The 19,662-nt window shown below is 33.5% G+C and overlaps 2 protein-coding genes across 4 annotated transcripts in view; both read right to left on the minus strand.

Annotated features, from left to right (window-relative positions):
• The window catches only part of LOC111053388 (serine/threonine-protein kinase N), a 96,367-nt gene extending 95,164 nt beyond the window's left edge, over positions 1–1,203 (minus strand). Inside the window, exon 1 of one of the 2 annotated variants that reach the window (XM_039430915.1) lies at positions 915–1,203. In XM_039430915.1, coding sequence (XP_039286849.1) covers positions 915–938 — 24 coding nt within the window. In that variant the 5' untranslated portion in view covers positions 939–1,203. The remainder of the gene's footprint in view (positions 1–914) is intronic. The other variant, XM_039430917.1, reaches the window with a different exon arrangement.
• Positions 1,204–2,310: 1,107 nt separating this feature from the next.
• On the minus strand, positions 2,311–19,125 carry LOC111048494 (T-complex protein 1 subunit delta). 2 transcript variants are annotated; one of them, XM_039430920.1, is made up of 13 exons: positions 18,854–19,125; positions 17,633–17,685; positions 16,824–16,913; positions 15,535–15,786; positions 14,184–14,279; positions 13,336–13,497; positions 11,416–11,652; positions 9,393–9,631; positions 7,614–7,712; positions 7,236–7,371; positions 5,458–5,571; positions 4,847–4,924; positions 2,311–2,589 (listed from the first exon to the last, which is right to left on the minus strand). In XM_039430920.1, the coding sequence occupies exons 1-12, from the start codon at positions 18,957–18,959 to the stop codon at positions 4,904–4,906; spliced, it is 1,605 nt and encodes a 534-aa protein (XP_039286854.1). In that variant the 5' UTR covers positions 18,960–19,125; the 3' UTR covers positions 2,311–2,589; positions 4,847–4,903. The 2 variants fall into 2 exon arrangements, with proteins under 2 accessions (XP_039286854.1, XP_039286855.1); XM_039430921.1 differs by lacking the exons at positions 2,311–2,589; positions 4,847–4,924 and having other exon boundaries at positions 5,449–5,571; positions 18,854–19,111.
• Between the last annotated feature and the right edge of the window lie 537 nt (positions 19,126–19,662).

Raw genomic sequence — 19,662 nt, forward strand, 5'->3', positions numbered from 1 at the left:
TTAGAGGGAAGTGAGTGTTGTGAAGCTTATCGAGTTAAGTCTGAAGTAAGTTTTCTGGCTTATGATATAATCCTGAATTACAGCATATAATCATGATTGCAAAATGAAAGGGCAATGTTCATCCAAATGGAATGCAAAATAAAAGAGAATTGATAGGTTAAACACGAAGTATAAATGGTTGAGATTTGCCAACCACTTGTAGATCAATGATATACGGTCTACGTCAACCATAAAAATCCTGCCTACAGTTTAGTAAAAATGCCATCTGCATCTTATTCAAAACTCTATCCAACTATGAAAACAATCTTATAAAATAAGAGCAATTGACTTGATTTATTAATAAAAGTTTATATTTATTAGTTTTATTGAGTAAATATGATGCTGATAATGAAAAGTCAGGTGCTCAAAGCCTCAAAGTTAAAAACTAAAAATTTTTTAGTAGAAACCGGTCCTAAGTAAAATAATAAGTTTTACTAATAAAGGTGTAACAAACAGTATTACAGAAATATAAACCATAAAATGTAAATAAAGTATACTTTGGTTTGAAAAAAGTTTATATTTGACAAGTCTACATTTATTTCATCAGTTAACCTTCAAATTTTGTTAATGAATCTCCATTTTTAGAACTCACATACCAAAGGTACTTGATATTGATACAGAGAATGCTTATATTGGAATATGTTTCTATAATTAGCCTAGGTGTTTCAAATAAAGTATGAATAATACGGTAATAATTCATTGAGACTATTCAGTACAAATTTGTTGAGAAGAACTTTGTAGGTTATCTACAGTTGCACCAATTTGAGTTAACCAAATACACACAGAAAAGAAAGTTAGTAAAATAATATTATGTTTGTTTGGTGATTTTCATTGGTAAAATAGAAAAAATATTATAAAACTTTGTATTTTCTTACCTGATAGTAGGAGGAATCCGCCATTTTGTAGCCTAAAAATCCGAGACGGTCAATTTAAAAAATGAAATAAAAACTAAACGTTCATCATTGTGAAGCACTATTTATGCAGATTGAAGAGATACGCCATAGTCCATCAGTTACAAGTTGATGTTAAAGAAACCATAAACACTAAAATTAAAATAAGCACGATGACACATCACACTCAAACCAAAAAAATCAACTTAAAACTAACTAAACTCAACTATTCTCAACTCGCGAGTTGTGATTTTCATTCGGACAAGTCATTCGACGCACGCGCTACCTACGTATGCCTTCTTGAAACATTATACGAATCCAAATAAATACATTATTACTTCATAACAAACTTATTTTCCCATTGTAAAAAGAATTAATTGTATACGTTTACAAACAGATTAAATAATTTTACTCTACTAAAAACTTTTCTTTACCAATGAGAGAGTTTTTAAATTTTTAAAAATGATCTAGTAATCTCGTACAAGCATTACTTTAGGCCCTATGTGAAAGCATAAATCGCCAGTCAACAGCTTCACAACTTCTAAAAACAGAAGAAATATCATACATGCAAAAATAATTCGAAGATGATGTCTCTTTCTGTTTTTTTTTAGTATTATTCCTTTATTGTATTTTTAGTTGAGAAGTGCTTTTCCATGGCCATCTAGATCTCTAGCTGTGTTCTCTGATTGGTTAAAATTTTCAGCCTCAATAGAAAGGCGCGTAGTTTTAAAATAGTCATAAGATTTGACAGACTATAGCTTCTGTGAAATATTGCTATTTCAAATATTTTAAACTGTATAGAATAATAATTTTGTATGAGTTACAATGAATCAAATGAGAAATCAACTCAGACATTTCGATCAAGAACCTTATTAACAGATTTTTTCTGAAAAAATTACAAGTCCAGTGACAGAAAACTAGAAATAGAACAGAATAAAAGAAAGCATCGCACACTCAGCCAAAGTTATTCTAGGGAAAAAGAAGCATGAAAAACAAAAGAATAATAATTTGATAAGCCAAGAGGTTGTGGAAACGATCCAGGAAAGAAGAAAATACAAAAACGCCAAAGATCATGCATGAAAAATTATCAATAGAATTATATTCTAAGAAGGATGGAGAAACAAATAGATGGACAACTGTCTGATGACCAGTTTGGCTTCAGAAGGGGAGCTATGTACCGTACTATGGTCATTATGTACCACAGCAGGTATACTGACTTGGAAATAATTAGAGTTTGTACACCAAAATAGCATAGATTTTAACAAATAATTTTCAAAGGAATACATTTTGACAATCTTAGAATAGAATTTTCCTTAGTTTTGAATAAAAATAATTTTTCTCCTAATCACAAAATTGTAGTAGGAAAAGCAATACAATAAAGTCTCTGTTATCACAATTATTTTATTGTTCAAGAATGATACAATATTGGAACCGAAAATAATTGCAGATTCCAATGAAGTAAAAAATAGTGAATACTATTGACATAATATTCGTGCTCAGCATTATTCATCTCTGTTAGTAATCATGTGAAAAAATAATTATAAACGGTTAGAACGAAACTAAACAGAAATATTAAAGAAGTAAATGACAACGTTAATAATAAGCCGCCTGGTGTTACTCGTTTCAATCAATCCACCGATCGCTGCACCGTTGAATTGATCTGAAAAGAGAAGGATAAGCATCAGAATATCAAAATTTCATATATGGTAATCTGAATTTCAAGGGCCGGTTTCCGAGCTCGGGATTTATTCAAGTTCTAGATTTTAAACAGCTGGAGTCGGAAAATTGACTTTCCAAAACGGGGCGTAGTCCCAGTATTTATAATAATCTTTATTACTTTCCTTGCCCTACTACCATAGGTAAGGAAAGTATTGCTTTCCAAAAAAAATTAAGGTACCCCAATTTCAAGTTTTCTATACGTTTCAAGGTCCCCTGAGTCCAAAAACATGATTTTTGGGTATTGGTCTGTGTGTGTGTATGTGTGTGTGTGTGTGTGTGTGTATGTGTGTATGTCTGTGAACACGATAACTCCATTCCTAATTAACCGATTGACTTGAAATTTTAAACTTAAGGTCCTTATACCATGAGGACCCGACAATAAGAAATTCAATAGAATTCAATTCAAGATGGCGGAAAAAATGGCGGATAATTACTAAAAAACCATGTTTTTCACGCTTTTCTCGAAAATGGCTCTAACGATTTTCTTCAAATTTATGCCATGGATAGCTATTCATAAGCCCTATCAACTGGCATAAGTCTCATTTCAGGGAAAATTTCAGGAGCTCTGTAATATTCTTGAGAAAAATGGCGGATAATGACTAAAAAACCACGTTTTTCACGGTTTTCTCGAAAACGGCCCCAACGATTTTCTTTAAATTTATACCATAGATAGCTATTCATAAGCCCTATCAACTGGCATGAGTCTCATCTCTGAGGAAATTTCAGGAGCTCCGTAATATTCTTGAGAAAAATGGCGAATAATGACTAAAAAGCCATGTTTTTCACGGTTTTCTCGAAAACGGCTCTAACGATTTTCTTCAAATTTATACCATGGATAGCTATTTATAAGCCCTATCAACTGACATGAGTCTCATTTCTGAGAAAATTGCAGGAGCTCTGTAATATTCTTGAGAAAAATGGCGAATAATGACTAAAAAGCCATGTTTTTCACGGTTTTCTCGAAAACGGCTCTAACGATTTTTTTCAAATCCATCCCCTGTATAGTTATTTATTAGCTCTATCAACTGACATGAGTCTTTTCCTGGGGTACTAATGGGGTCCACCCAATCCTTGAGAAATGGACTTTGTAAACTCCTTCTCATGCATGAGGTAGGTAGGAACACGGTTTTTACTTTTTCTTCTTCCATATACCGTGGGTAGGTAGAGCAGTTTATAAAAAGAACACAGTCATAGTCAAGATATTTCATCTGTAGAACAGCTGTTTTGACGAATTTCAAAAAAATCATCGAATTTCACAATTTACATAAAGGAAAAAGTACTCTGAAAACAATTTTATATACACATATACGGTAGTCTGATCGTAGTTGCAAATATGTTGCCGTCAATCGTCATTATGTTATTCCCCTAAATTATTCTCGTTTGATAATGACGCTTAGGTTTATTTAGCGAACTATATTAGAAATTTTAAGGTAGGGTTATAAAAAGGGCACTTTGTTCCGTGGATGTTTTTTTTACAAGAGAAATATTTGATCAAAATAAGGGGGAAGGTTTTTAAGCGAAAATAGATGTAAAATTTTAAATAGTTCAATGAGCAAGGAAAGTTGTGTGAGTGTACCACACCAGATTTTTTTTCATTTCTATAATAATTGGAAACGTTTTTCCTTGACGAAATAAAACATTCCTAAATAAAAATATCTTAAACTTTTAACTATTTTCTCTATATTTTATTTTGTGTTAAATTTTCTAGTTTTTTGAAATTTAATTTAAACGTTAACTGTGACTACGCCCCGTTTCGGAAAGCCAATTTTCTGACTCCAGTTGTTTAAAGTCTAGAACTTAGCTAAATGCCGAGCTTGGAAACCGACCTTAAATGAATCAACTTACAGATATCAAGACAGACAGAAATGATTCGAGTAACCTTCTTCAACAATCTATTTCACTTTTTTAGCATAAAGTAGTTCGTTCATTTGCTCTTTATCGATAGGAAAATTAAGGTTGGTACACATAGTGATTGAGAAAATCAATGCATACCGTACAAAATTTGAATACATTAGAAAAACGTCTCTATGGAAATGTCTGACCCTTACAAAAAAATTATATTATCCATAATGTTCTAATGTATTACAGTATTAATAATCTACTGAGCTATCAAGTCAATGGAACAAAGTTCATAAACACTAAACTACAGATTTGAAGAAATACATGCGAAATTTCGAATGTGTTTGATGGTAACTTACTCGGTGCAAGTGCTAAACAGAGTTGACTTCCAGATAAGTAATTAAAGCGAACGTAGTTTACCACGATATTGTGTTCACCTGCAACAAGCCACAAATCAATCATCAAGTTTACCACAGTATTATCATCACAAGAAAATGAATAAAAACATGATTAATTCTTTTAGAAAAACCAATTCATATTAGTATTCAGCTCTCATTTCAACTCTAGTTATGTCATAAAAATTACTAAATCTTTATTCTAAATTATTTCCATTAAAGAAGGTGAACTCGGGGAGTCCGATATCACTTGACTCTCACAGTCAAATCTGTAACAACCGTAGAAGTCAATCTAAAACTTGATAAGATTAGAAAGAGTCACATAAAAGTATGCGAGAGCATTCCAAGGTTCCACTCAAACTACTGAGCATTATGCAGAAAGCATAGAATAGATAAATTTAATGTAAATCAAATTAATGTATGTAATGTAATGTATGTAAATCAACTATCATTAATTATAATAATTTTAGATATAATTAACCATATGCAATGGGCAACATCAAAAACAAAAATATTTTATTGTAACCCATTTTGACAAAAATCAAAAGTCAAGTAAAATTTGAGATTTAACTTACAATATCATCAATTTTGAGAATACTGCGAACTGTTTCAGATGCCAAAGTGATGGCACTGGTTGATACGAGCAATGGCTGCACAACATTCTCCTCCAAGATGTCTGTGATAGCACCCTGCAAATCACACAAATGCTACAATTAATACAAAAATTGACAATGTAAAACCACTATCTTCAGCTTAAAAAAAACAACATTTTTGATATTGTATTGTTTCGCTGGTCCGGTTCTGGTTCCAGATTTCTAGGCGTTCATTGATGTTTCTCAACTATTACTAGCTCTCCTAGCTAGTAAGTAGCCTATCATTAGTTAATGCATAAAACATTAATTTATCGGTCGACACTCAGCACTGTCGTAACTTCTAAGTTACTAAATTATAAATTAAGAATTGGCTAGATAGAAATACCCTTTGTTTGAATATAGATAAAACTAGCTACAAAACCTTCTCAGTAAATAAAATAGGGCAGCCTGTTGATAATGAAGAATTGAAGCTCCAATCAAGGTGAACTTTAAACCTAGGTATTTGTGATTGTCCCACTATAAAGAAAGTATATAATATTAAATATTTGGGAATCATAATAGATGATCACCTATAGTGGTATATATGTACATATTAAGTCCGTCTGTGGGAGAATTCGATATTTATTTCACAAATTCTATCAAATAAATAAAATTCTAAATAAGAAACATTCAGAAATGGTATATCATGCTCTAGTTGAATCAATTATGCAGTATGGCATAGCTGTTTGGGGGGGGGGGTTGAGGAATTATTCGTGGCGCAAAAACTAATCATTGAAATTATTCTTAACAAACCTTGCTTGATTGTACCCTACCTACGAGATGGTTTTTAGTGACTTTAAGGTAATGAAAATACAACAATTATATATTAAAACCGTAATTGAATAATTGATAAAATATAAATCCCTTTTCCCCACACTTTAGATTCAATTGTAAATAATTATCATTTAAGGCCCACTGCAAATAGATATGTCACATATCACACCAATATTGAATGTTCAAGGTAAACGTTGATCTATATAAGCACTAAAATAATAAACCTTACTCCGGACCACTTCCTCATAGACTCTAAGATTAAAAGAAAAATTAAACTAGAAATAAAAGCCTGGACATATAGTAACTTTTTCTTCCATATCGACGTATGAATCTTGAGATTTCTGCTCAAACTGTTTGCAAGGCCAATTCTTTTAGATACATTTGTTGAAAGTGGACTCGCTTACAATTTTTGCACATTTTTTTTTTCTTTTTCCTACTTTCTTCTCCAATACTTCCCTTTTCTTCTCCTCTTCACCCTCCATTCCTTACTTTTATACCCTCTATCTGCTTATTACATGGGAAACCATAGTTGGCTAGGTATTTTTCCTCCTTTCATTCTTTCAGCACACCCCGAAGCCTGTTTTTTGTATTTTATTAGAAATTTATTTCTAGGAGATAGTACCTCCTTGTTTTTGATAGAAGTTGGGTGAATAAGTTAATTCACTTTAATCTTGAACGAAATAAGTAATTGTGACAGTTAATTTCTCTTTATTCATTTCAATAGAAGTTGGCTTTTGAATTTAAATAAAAGAAACATTGTTTACAAAACTATTATTATTTATGTAATTAAAAAAAAAAAATTCGGACAATTCTATTTTATTTTTGAGAAATCAGTAACTGCTGATTTCTCCATTTTTATCTCAGTTATTTTGCGTAAGAATAAGATTGTTCCGCAATGAATGAAGGAATCATTGGATTGAAGGAGAGTTGAAATGAACGTAGATTACCTTTCTGACATTGATTCCAGTGGTGGCGCCACCAGACGCATGCTTCACTCTCAGTTCAGTGACAGTCGCAATTGGATTCAGGCCAGCGTTTTCAGCCAGAGTGGATGGAATCACTTCCAAAGCGTTTGCAAAGGCCCTGCAAAGTAATAGGTAACAAGTTCTCACATTAAACAATTATTCAACATTATTAAACCAGATAAAAACCAACCATTGTTCATAGCATGGTGTTCTATTTGATTACTATTGCATTCTATGTGTGGACATCTCAAAGTCATCCGCACTGTTTCTGTACTACAGGACTTCTAAATGAATGATGATACAATAATTGGCTTATATTTGTAACCAAAAGTAGTTGAATTTGTTTGTAAGAAATATTACCTGAAACAATAGGCATCAACGCCCTTGACACCCTCCGCATATTTGGCCAACTGCAGACTCAACTCAGTTTCAGGAGCACCACCTCCAGCTATCAAAGCTCTGAAAATGAAAAATTCAAACATTATCTCAACTTATTGTAAAAAAACTCAAGTCAAGAAGAAAAATTACTTGGAAAAGATTATTGATGTTTAAGCTCATTGTTGATCGCATTGCTTTTTGAGATTAATAATCAAAGGCGAACAGAGATAGCCTTGGTTTGGAATATAACCAATTACTATTGGAATTTTAGATTGAAAAAACGTTTTGAGTAAATGCTTCGTTCATTCCATCAAATTGTAATTCTTAAGCTGTGTTTACACCAAAGTTATTAACAAAATGTTAATAGCTTAATCCTTAGAGATTCTATTAGATTGAATATAACTTATCATACACATGATGATCAATATGTGTTTGTCCACCTCCATTCAATCTAATAGAACCCATGAGGAACAAGTTATCAACATTTTGTTAATAGCTTTGGTGTAAACGTGGCTTTACCTTAGAAAATAAACAAAATAACTGTTTTCTACCACAGGAAACCGTTTTTAGAAAAATAACAGTTTTGGGATGAAGTCAGCAGTTCTTTTCCGCAAATGTATGTAATAAGTGAATGAATAACTAGATAATTGGTAACCTAGCCAAACATGACAGGTCTAAGACCGCTGTATAATAGGGGCCATGGATAGAAACTCTGTTCGCAAACTTGGCTATACAAGTAGATGTACGAGTATGCGAATGTTTTGTGGCTTCTAAAGCACTCGTGATATATTCAAGACACTGCCCCGTTATTGTAGCCTCGAGCTTTCATAAGGCTGGCCACTAACGGTAGAATATGCATGATAAACATGCATGTACATGCATACCTAAATATACATGTACATCAATGTACATCATACCTAAATGTGCATGCATATTTATCAGTAGGACACACACACATGTTCATCATGTATGTTCTGTCATCAGCGAGAGGCTTTCTTTCAACATTAAAAAAAACAATAAATAAAGCACTGGAAAAATACAAATTACAATAGAAAAATAATTTAACCTCAAATAGCGAAGAAATAATAAACAACAAAAAATCGGAGATACAAAAGCTTAACATCAAAAACTTTTTTGCTAAGATTACGCAACAATGTACGAAGTCATGTGTATCGTGCATTTTCTACAGTTAGTTGTAGGTATTAGATATTCAAGTCTATGTATGCGAATGTTTTATGTGGCCTAAATTGACGCATCCACTAGTTGGCCCAATGCTTACAAATGACGACCAGCGCCAGAGTGCGGTCTGGCCTTCGCTCCAATTTTGTCCAGCGGAGGTCAGCCCGGCGTAGGCCAATGAAGGCCAGCGCTGGCAAATCAATCATCCACACTTGTCATTCAATGCGTCTTGTTTCCTGTTTTATCGGCTGCTCTGCTGTTTTCTGTATAATTGAGTTGCTGTAGGCCTAATTGTTATTGCGTTACTTTTTCATTTTTTTATAGTATTTATTGTTTTCTTAAATAGTTTTCTCATAGTTTTTAATATTGTGTTCCTTTTAGTTAATAATTTCAACCTCAAATTCCATTTTAATTTGCCATTTATGCGGTGCTCCGTTTAACGAGCGCTTGCCAACACTGGCCTAGATTGGGCACTCAGAGTGAATGGCAAGGCCAACGCGGCCAAGCTCACCAGGCTGGGCCAATGACTGAGCCAAGAGTGTGGACTAGGAAAGACACTACTTGGATGTTGTGGCATGTTACCTCTGGCGCACAAGACAGCGGATGACACAGAGCGCATCATGCAGGGAGCGGTCGGCCTCCTCTAGCACGAGCTTGTTGCTGCCTCTGACCAGCACAGTGACGGTGCGGCCTGCGTTCTGGATGCCTGTCACGCGCACAAAGCGGCTGCTTCCCGTCTGCACCTCCTCAACCAGGTCGGCGCTCACCAGGTGCTCCGCCACAAAGTGGTCCAGGCTGGCAATCGGCCGGCAGTTCAGCGTCTACAAAATTACAAATAAATTAATCAATTATTTTCAAAACATACATGAAAATGTACATGAATACGTCAAAACTAAAACTAACTTAAAGCTAAAGAGAAAAAGTGACAATTTAAAATTCGTTTTTTACAGTAAACTTGCTAATACTAACTCTAATACTAACTAATACTAGCTAACTGATACTAGCTAATACTAACTCAGTAATTGCTAATGCTAACTCTATTAAATTTGATATCCTCTCATAAACTCCTTGAATTTTGAACTATCACGTTCATGCCTTAAGGCTGTTCGATACACTTTTTTTCATTCAAATTGGATTGAAGTGCTAATTTTCCAGATTCCGTTTTCTTTCCAGATCATAAACGGTTTCGACTAAGTATATTAACAGAACTTCTCTTGAAAATTCAAAAAATGTATCTTTCCAAACTAAAACATTTTATTCCCCATATCGTTCATAAATAAAAAAGTAACATTTTTTGTAAATTCGATTACTTGTTTATTTTGGCACAAATCTCGAAAGACCGCATATTAGAACAAAGCCAATGATGTACTGAATGTACAGGGTTATCATAAAAGAATGGTGCGGTTTCAAACATTGTTTAAAGAAAAACAGAATTACTTACAATTAATTTTTTTTTATCTTATTTGTCATCTCTAACAGTTTTTTTACATAATCAATAAATTTCAATGTGGGCGCCCTTAGTCGCTCGACAAATGTCCAAACGATATTCAACTTCTCTCCAAACATTCGCTAACATTTCTTCGGTTATGGTTGACATTGCTTCATTAATCCTGTATTTTAAGTCCATATTGAAATTTATTGATTATGTAAAAAAAATGTTTGAGATGACAAATAAGATTAAAAAAAAAACATTAATTGTAAGTAATTCTGTTTCTCTTTAAACAATGTTTGAAACCGCACCATTCTTTTATGATAACCCTGTATTAAAAAAGACTCCAATGGAAAATTCGAAACCGTTTATGATCTGAAAAGAAAACGGAGTTAGCACTTTCAACAACCCATAACTAGCTTATTAGACCACTTAACAATTTCAGTAGCCACTTTTCCTCACTCTTATAGTGATCTTAACAATTATATTGGAAAAGATTATCCAATTTAAAAACAAGTGTACCGGACAGCCTTAAGCAATTAAGCAACCTGGTAGACAACCAATAAATTTTATTTCCATGTAGCCTACGTTGGACTTTGTTTAGGCTATATTTTTCATATATAAACAATCACTTCCAATCAATTAAACAAATCATTCCCCCGATTAAAATATAAGAAAAAATAGAGAGTAAGTTGAAACCCGGTTGCACAAGAACATGTTAAATTTTAACAGTGATTCATTGCCACTAGAGTCAATCAGAGTATATTTATTTTCAAAAAGCCTTCTCTAATTGGTAATCGTAATAGCCTATTCTGGCTTCTGGCAACAGGCTTCTATGCAACCGGGCCATAATATATTATTATCCTCAATTGCACCAATATGAAATTTGAAAGTAGATTTTTTGGGGTAATCAAATTGATTCTCTCCCAATCATTGATATGATTATGTATATTTGTGAGTAAATCATAGCGTGAAGCATTGAATGCAACAAATCCCCTCTAGATATTGCAGAGCTTAAAAACGTAGAAAATAACTTAAGATATTGTCAATTTAAACAACTTCTACAGAGCACAGACACTGCCTAAACTTTGTTCGCAAAACCATGGGCTTTTAGCTCACTGTCAACAAACTGTTTTAGAATAGAGTAAATGGTGCCGCTAAAATTTGTGATCTGACCTTGCAGACAAAGTCAATATCCTCGCGCTCGACGTCCTTGACCACCATGACCTTGATCTTGTCGAGGAAGTGGATGGCAAGGTCACTGACGGCGTCGCGCAGGATGGACTTCTGAATGAGCAGCACGTTGCAGCCAGCCTTCTTGATTTGCTTCACGATGTTCAGGATGTAGGCGCGTTCCTCCTTCAGCACGCGGTCCATCGCCGAGTAGTCAGACACTATCACGTTGTGGTCCATCTACAGTCAACAGTAAACACCACTAATTAGTTGCATAAACAAACATGTTTGAATAAGCATGCTTGAAATTGACCAAATCACCCATCTTTTGAAGGACTAGGGGTCTTGCTTGACTATGAGTTTCGGTTGTTAATCTTTTAAAAGCTTCAATTAGGAGTTTCAGCAATAAGCTTCAGGCAATCAGGCTTAAGAGAAGATTTTTATTTTATTTAACAATAAAATATAAGCTACGATAATATCATTTCTTGAGCTTCGATAACTACAGAGTGGCGCACGATATGATTTAAAATTTAGTTCGTCATTAATTTCTCATGTTGGTAATTATTTTCATGTTTTAGGTTGGCAGACGTGACAGCGCTAAATGGAAAGTTGTTTTGTCGTGAACAAAATAATGATTCCTTCCTTTAAACAGTTGTTCTAACATGACCGACAAAGGAAGACTGTCTGTTGAACAACGAATAAAGACTGTGTTGTTTTTCAATGAAACAGAAAGTGTGGTGCTTACACAAACACAAAGACGGTTTCGTGCCCATCTCCAAACTCGCTGGCCACCATCTTTTAAAACTATTCGTGGAATTAATGAAAAATTTAGTGATGATGGCTCAGTATTTTAGAGTAAACGTCAACGACCTTCCACTATCCGTACTCCACAGAATGTTGAAGCAGTCTGAACAGCGTTGGTGAGGAGTCCAGGCAAGTCGACTAGAAAAGCGGCAGCAGATCTTCACATTTCTAGGCGATCTGTGCAGCCAATTTTAAAAACTGATTTGCATTTGTTTCCGTATAAAATTACAGTCCTACCCAGATTGACGATTGACAACAAACAACAAAGAATGGTTTTCGCAGAATGGGCTGTTCAATACGTACTGCTTAACAATGAATGGTTCACAGATGAGGCACATTTTCACTTAGACGGTGTGGGGTTTTTGAAGGGGGTTCTTTGGGGATTTCTGAAGGAGAAGATCTTTGCTAAACATCCTAACACACGATTGATCTGCGAGTGCTAATCATTGAGTCATGTAACGAGGTAACCGAGGATATGTGTCGCCGAGTCACCAATAACATAGGCGTTCGAGTTGAAGCAGTTGTCAGACAAGAAGGTGGCCACATTGAACATGTAATGGCCAGAAACTAATCTCCAGTTATACAGTAGACAAATTATATCGCATTTTTCTGTATTGCTTTCACAATAAACTTTCTATGACAAAAGTAAAAGTTGAATAATATCGAGCGCCATCCTGTACCTTAGAAGTACGTCCATTCGTCTATTATTATCATAATCCCTTGCAAGACCTCTCACATTAAAATCCTTCCTTAATGCTGTGCAAAAGGCAAAAAACAATTTACTTGTGATATTTTTCAACGTTTTTCGATCTGTATACTATCAATATGTTTTCTAAGGAAACATTATTTTTCGATCATTATTTTTTGAAATTTACGAGCACCTAGACTTTAAATCTTTGGGACAGATTATTTCAAACTCGGTAAGAGATAAATTCATGAAATTTTGAGGATAAATTCTCCATGATATATTATTTTTAGAATTATTGCAGATATTGCAGTAATTTAAAATAATCATTTGAAGTATTTTTGATATCATCGTTTAGAAACATAAATGAGCTAAATTGCTTTGACCCTTATATGCAATCCATACTATTATAACAACTAATCGAAAATGCTCACATCTGTTTTTGGTGGGGAAATGCAGAACTGGATCAAACCGATCTTGGCCTTCTCAACGCGCTTTGGTCCGTTGACGTTGGCCGATTTGTCGGTGAAAACGAGTCCTTCAATCAGCTCGGTATCTTCCACAGTTCCTCCCAGCTTCCTGATCACTTTAATATCCTGTCAAAACAATTAATATTTTAATAACAAAGCCTATCAACAATCGATCAACATTGAAATTCAATGAATCAGTACACTAAGAACACTATGAAGGCAAGACCGACATCGCAGTAATAAATTAGAATTATTGAGGAAGCATAAACAATTTCAATTCTAAACTAATAATTTATTTTTATATTTTTATTTTATTATTATATCTTCATTTATTAGCTTTACTTATAATATCACAAATAAGGATATCATTTCGTTATTATATCTAATTAAATAAATTAACATTTCCTTAATTTTTTATGTATGTATCCTAGTTTAAGTGCAGTAGCGTATACTTGTATTTATTTTTTGTAAAGCTTTTTTCTATTTTGTTTTTGGCAAATAAATTCATTAATTCATTCAAAAAAAACTTTTACAATAAAAATATACAACATGAATTTAAATTTCTTATTTATTGCAGAAAACATTCTTGAAATTTTGAGTGATCTGGTGGAATACGTTTATAGATCGACTAATTTTACTCTGTAAGTTCAAAATATATAAATATGAATAAACTGCAATGACTAGTTCAAATCTGGAGGTGTTCAGGTAAATTTACAACATTTTCCAAGATGAATTATTATTAAATTTTATCCAAATATGAATATAAAAATAGCCTACATCAAGCAGTGATTATATTCAAGTTACGTTCTTACTTTCAAATCGACGTTGGTATCTTTCTTGGGATCGATGACTTTGAGAACTGCATCAACAGCAATAGGAGCGAGAAGTGAAGATTGTTGCGACACAACCTGCAATCATTCATTAAATATCATAAATTCAAAGTATAGAAGGTCTACTTAAAATCAGTAAATTACAGTAAGACAATAATCATCATAAATACAGAGTAAAGGAGGCCTACTTGGAAAAAGCAAGATACCTCATATTATACAAGATACAACATGCACGAGAACCTACAAGTGATGACTGGAAGAGTAAATAATTACTTCATCTCTAACTGATTTTCTGTTACTTTTTAGTTTAAAACTTCATGCAATTAATCTATTTAAGAAAAAAAAACAGATAACATGAAAATATTCAAGAGTTGTGAATAATATTATTGCAAATATGTATTTATCAGACCAATATAGGAGCAGATCGGATGAACTACTCATATCTACTATCCTGTAAGTTTACATTCATTCATTTTTTAGTTATAAAGTTAAAAGCATTAGCTTCTATATTGGAAATTAAAAACAGGCGCTAGCTCAAAACATCCCTCTTCCTAGATTTAGGGCCCGGCCACACAAAGAGCGATCTGCGATCCTATAGGCTTCCATATTTGTAGGAGATCACATATATCCTATTATATTAAGCGAGCAATTTCTGTATATCTGCTTATATTTTTATATCTGGTTATTTTTATATTTTTATATCTGGTTATCTGATTATTCATGTTCAACGGATATCGAAAACGGCTCTAACAATTTTCACGAAATTTGGAACATAGTAGGTTTATGATATAAAAATTCGATTGAACTAGGTCTCATCCTTGGGAAAACTCGCTGAACGACATTAAAACGATAATTCATCCTTGGCTGAAACAGCTGAGACTTTCGTCTTCTGTGGATAGTAAAATGTGAGCGAGTGATTATGTGGAAAATATCGCATCCCCGAAATTCATAAGCTGACGTATATCCAGCTGTAAAATATAAACACGATCATTTTAGAGAATTTTGTGTTCTGTTTATCAATAAATAAAAATAACGAGCGAAGTTCGGTGCCCCGATATTGAGATATAGCTATAAAGAAATCTGTGAGATCGCTCGCAAATAGCTCCTAGTATGGCCGGACCCTAAGTTCATTAGTTAAGTTTTAGTGCAAAGCCAGTTAAATTTTAATCGTGATTAATTTCACGAAAACCAACCAGTTACAGAAGCATTCCGTTCGAAAAAGCCTTCTCTGATTAGTTCTCGAAAAATTAATAACTATTAAATTTTAACCGGCTTTTGTGCAACTGGGCCTTGTGAAATTTGTTTGGATCGTATAATAGAGATTGAAAGAAACCTTTGAATTGAGAGAAGTGGAGGCACTCTTGATGAGACTGTCCCTGTCGACGAGTTGTACGGGGGTGGCCATTTTGGAGAGTATTTCGACGCACTTGTGAGCGGCTCGCTGGAATGCGTCTGAGATGGTGGTCGGGTGGATTCCTTTCTGCAACAGCTGTTCGGCTGCCTCCAGCAGGGCTCCGGCCACAATCACCACGCTCGTCGTGCCATCTCCAGCCTCAATGTCTTGTGCCTTCGACAGCTCAACCAACTGCACACAAAACAAACCAGTCATCAATATGATTGAATCTGACATCTAGAAAATCATAAATGTAGTTTGGAACAAACCATTAATAAATATGATTGAATCTGAAAAATCATTATGTGATGTGGTTATTTTAATATTACTCATTTGCTGAGGTGTTGCCCATATGAGCTCTACGCTTGCGCGTGGGTAATAATGAGACAAATGATGATTAGAGTTCTTTTTTCGTGTATGTTACAATATATACACAATTTACATTAGATAACAGTATTGCAAATTATACAACGAATTTTTTACAAGGTATGACACATTAATTAATGAGAATGAAGATTAAATGCAAATAAATAACGATAATATAATATTGTGATGTAACTACATAACTGTCGACTCTCTGAAAAGGATATAAAATAATATCCTTCCTATCAACATACGACCGGGATGTGGTGGAATAGAGGTGTCATAAAAATTATAACTGAGTAATGTGTAAATGTGAAAATTGACTTAATTAATCAAGAACTAGATAATTAGAATCATGAGTAAATTTGAGTACATGAGTAACTCTGAGTAATGTGTAAATGAGAAAATTGACTTAATTAATCAAGAACTAGATAATTAGAATCATGAGAGATGAGTGAACCTACAGCTTTAGGTGGGTTAGGTATTAGTGCACAGTATGATTAGTAATAGTCATCTTGCAAAGATGTATTTATTGTTACCCCTCAAGTGAAGTAATCATTATTGTATCTATTAAATACGTTGAGAGAATTATTGAAATTACTGAATAAAATCGTACTAAATTGCCCATATGTACAGGTATTTTGACAATTCACATAACCTAATATCGAAACTGACTACAGCCATAGAAAAAGATAGCATTAGCTATATTTTCTCCACGCTGAAATTGAAACTGTGTCTCTTTTGTGTTATTAGTTTTGTGATCAGAACATCAGAAATTTGATAACAAACTGTCATTTACAGCAATTTGAGAACAAACATTTTCTCGTACGAATATTTTGTGTTGTAGAAAATGTAATATAACTCACCATTTTCGCAGCTGGATGAATAACATTCATTTGCTTCAAAATAGTAGCACCATCATTTGTGATTGTTACTTCATTGTTGGCAGCGTGAATCTGAAACAAGAAGCATTAAAATGAGTAACATATAACTCTAAAGTTAGTCACATCCATTTTTGGACGTTCGATTTTTTGCCGTCCTTATGAAATCTACCAGATTAAACGGAGCTCGGCAAACACATGAACACATCATCTGTTTGCCAAGTTATGTTTAATCTAATAGAATTTATAAGAACGGCAAAACAACGTTCAAAAAACAACAATCTTTCAAAAAAATTGAAGTGTGTGTAACTAGGTGAACATATTTTTAAAATACACATGCTCTTAGCAGACTAAATATCGAGTGACCTAGGTAGCTCAGGTCTGTTGTTGAATTTTCAGATAGCAAAATTTCAGGGCGACTGACATAAACTTACGAGTTTTAGGCAGCCGGGAAACGACGAATGTTTTTAGGTATCCTAAGCACGGGGTGACCAGAGAATATCTTGTCCGGCCGGGGTTTCAACCCAAAACCTCTGGTTTACAAAGCTAGCGTCTTAACCACTGGACCACTACAACTCCATGCATTACTTCTCGCTAGTAAGCAAAGTGCATAGCAAACAGGATATTCAAGTTTATATTTTGATGGTATTGAATATTCAAATAGCCTCAAATAGCCTATGTCATTCTGCTATTATCAAACTATTTGAGCTGACTTACTATCAGAAAGTATAGGTTACTAATTAGCCTACTTCAAGAGTTACTCCATGGTTGTAAAAATATATAAAGTAGCTTACCATCTTATCCATTCCTCTGGGGCCCAGGCTGGTACGAATGGCATCTGCGACAGCTGTAATAACAAAAAAAAATATTTCATACATGATATATTATAATAATCACAATATAATATACCATTAAATCTAACACAGTGGAAGTGCTCATCATTAAGGTAGTTTTTGAGAATATCAATTTTTAGAAAGTGGTTTGACTCAGTGGTCGCGCTAGTAAGCTATCGCTTAGATAAGATGAGATAAGTATGAAGTAAGTAACTAAGATAAGTTAAGAATCAAGCGCCTTCTACTCTGGTTAGAAGGGTGACCGCTTGAGCCAATTCCTCTGAATATGATTAGACCTAATAGGTTGTAAGATCGCTATCCGATGTTTCGGAAACCACCTAAGCCTGTAGGTCCATTCATCTCTCATTACCATCCACCTTAATTAAAATTATATGTTTTTTGAAATGATTCAATTCAGAAAATATTAGAAATTACAGTGCAGACATAATAGTAATATACATTGATGAATGCAGGTTTCATGTGAATTCAAAATCAACGGTTTCCAAATAAAAGGGGCACTCTCATTAGACCTAGAATTACGTCAAACGAGTAATTTGGACTTTCATGTCTATCTTTGCCACAAATGAACTTTCAAGCAGATACTCTGTCAACAAGAGAACCGATAGAACGTCGTTAATCTTAGAGCCGATTGAACGTGTACCGTACAACCGTAGGCCTATACACTATAATTACGGTAGCACTGTAAACCAATATTATGATTACCTATTTAGAAAAAAATGAGCAATTCGAATTTATTATTCAAGTACGGAAACTTATGATTTTACAACTACTTAGAGAATTATGATCAAACAATATTTATTGCAAGTTAAAATCAAATGTGACTAAGTAGGTTTGTGGGAAGCATTCACACACATGGATTACATTATCATCATAATGTTGAAATAAGTAACTTAATGATTGTAGTTTTGTAATAATGGTGAAGTTAACCTAAAAAATATTATATTTAAATGAATTATTTCTTTGTCATTTCAATATTTGTCAAGATCAACAAATTTGAAGTGCCATGCCCACTTAATAGGCTAGTTATTAGCGGCTTCGTTGAAATCTACAAAGGAATCTATGATTAAGTGAAAATTCAAGAGATTATCTAAGATCTAGTATAAGATTAGCATTTTTAAGAAATATAAATTATTTTGGTATTAAATTTGTAAAATTGCTTACCTTTGGCAGCTTGGATATTGCTAGCCCTTATATCCATAGGCTTACTTTTGTCTTTATAAACACCAGTTTTGAACGATTTATTATCACCTGCACCAGTTTTTGCCATTTTGAAAGCTGTATTTAACTATCTATCAAACTTGAAAATAAAATAATAGCTAACTTTACACAACCACGAGGAAATAAAGTTATATTTTGGTTATACTTCTATTGTTCAGAAGTTCAGAAGATCGGCAAGACCAAATTGATGGATCACGCGAAAAGTTGCACAGCCTTCTATATATTTTTGAATAATCATATTATACAGTTTCAATAACTTGAATTCAAAGTTACCCTGATATGCTGAAAATGGTAATTAAAATAAATTTTACTCTGTTATCACTCATCTTCATTTCTGTAAATATTTCAACATTTTCTTATAACACAGATTTAGATAAAAAGCTGGATGTAGGCTGGTAATACTTTCCCGCCAGTGTTTGATTTAGCCGCACAGGGCACAGGCATTATTGTGTTAAATTATTTAAGAAAAACTTAAATATTTTAATAAATATTACAATATAGTTCCAAATTATGTTTTTTCATTACAAAATGAAATCTACAAAATTAAAAATTTTTGGTCAGGATTATCGAGATTAACTTGGACAAAATAAAAAAAATATTCATTTTTTAATTTTCTTTTGATTGTATTTGCTTACACTTTCATGGCAACTGCATTGATTGTCAATTGATTTTTTTATTGCAGAAACAATTTTTTGGGAGTGTCCCAACCTGGGCTTAAGATCGGCCCACGATGGGGCATCCCTTGCCCAGGT

The sequence above is a fragment of the Nilaparvata lugens genome, chromosome 6, assembly GCF_014356525.2.
Source record: "Nilaparvata lugens isolate BPH chromosome 6, ASM1435652v1, whole genome shotgun sequence".
In the NCBI taxonomy this organism is placed as follows: domain Eukaryota; kingdom Metazoa; phylum Arthropoda; class Insecta; order Hemiptera; family Delphacidae; genus Nilaparvata; species Nilaparvata lugens.

Excerpts from the sequence above, each read along its gene's own strand:
- LOC111048494 (XM_039430920.1), bottom strand. The coding sequence starts at position 18,959 with ATGGCAAAAACTGGTGCAGGTGATAATAAATCGTTCAAAACTGGTGTT. Across the intron at positions 13,498-14,183 it reads ATACCAACGTCGATTTGAAA|GATATTAAAGTGATCAGGAA; the intron begins GTAAGAACGTAA and ends TTGTTTTGACAG. Across the intron at positions 9,632-11,415 it reads ATATTGACTTTGTCTGCAAG|ACGCTGAACTGCCGGCCGAT; the intron begins GTCAGATCACAA and ends GTAATTTTGTAG.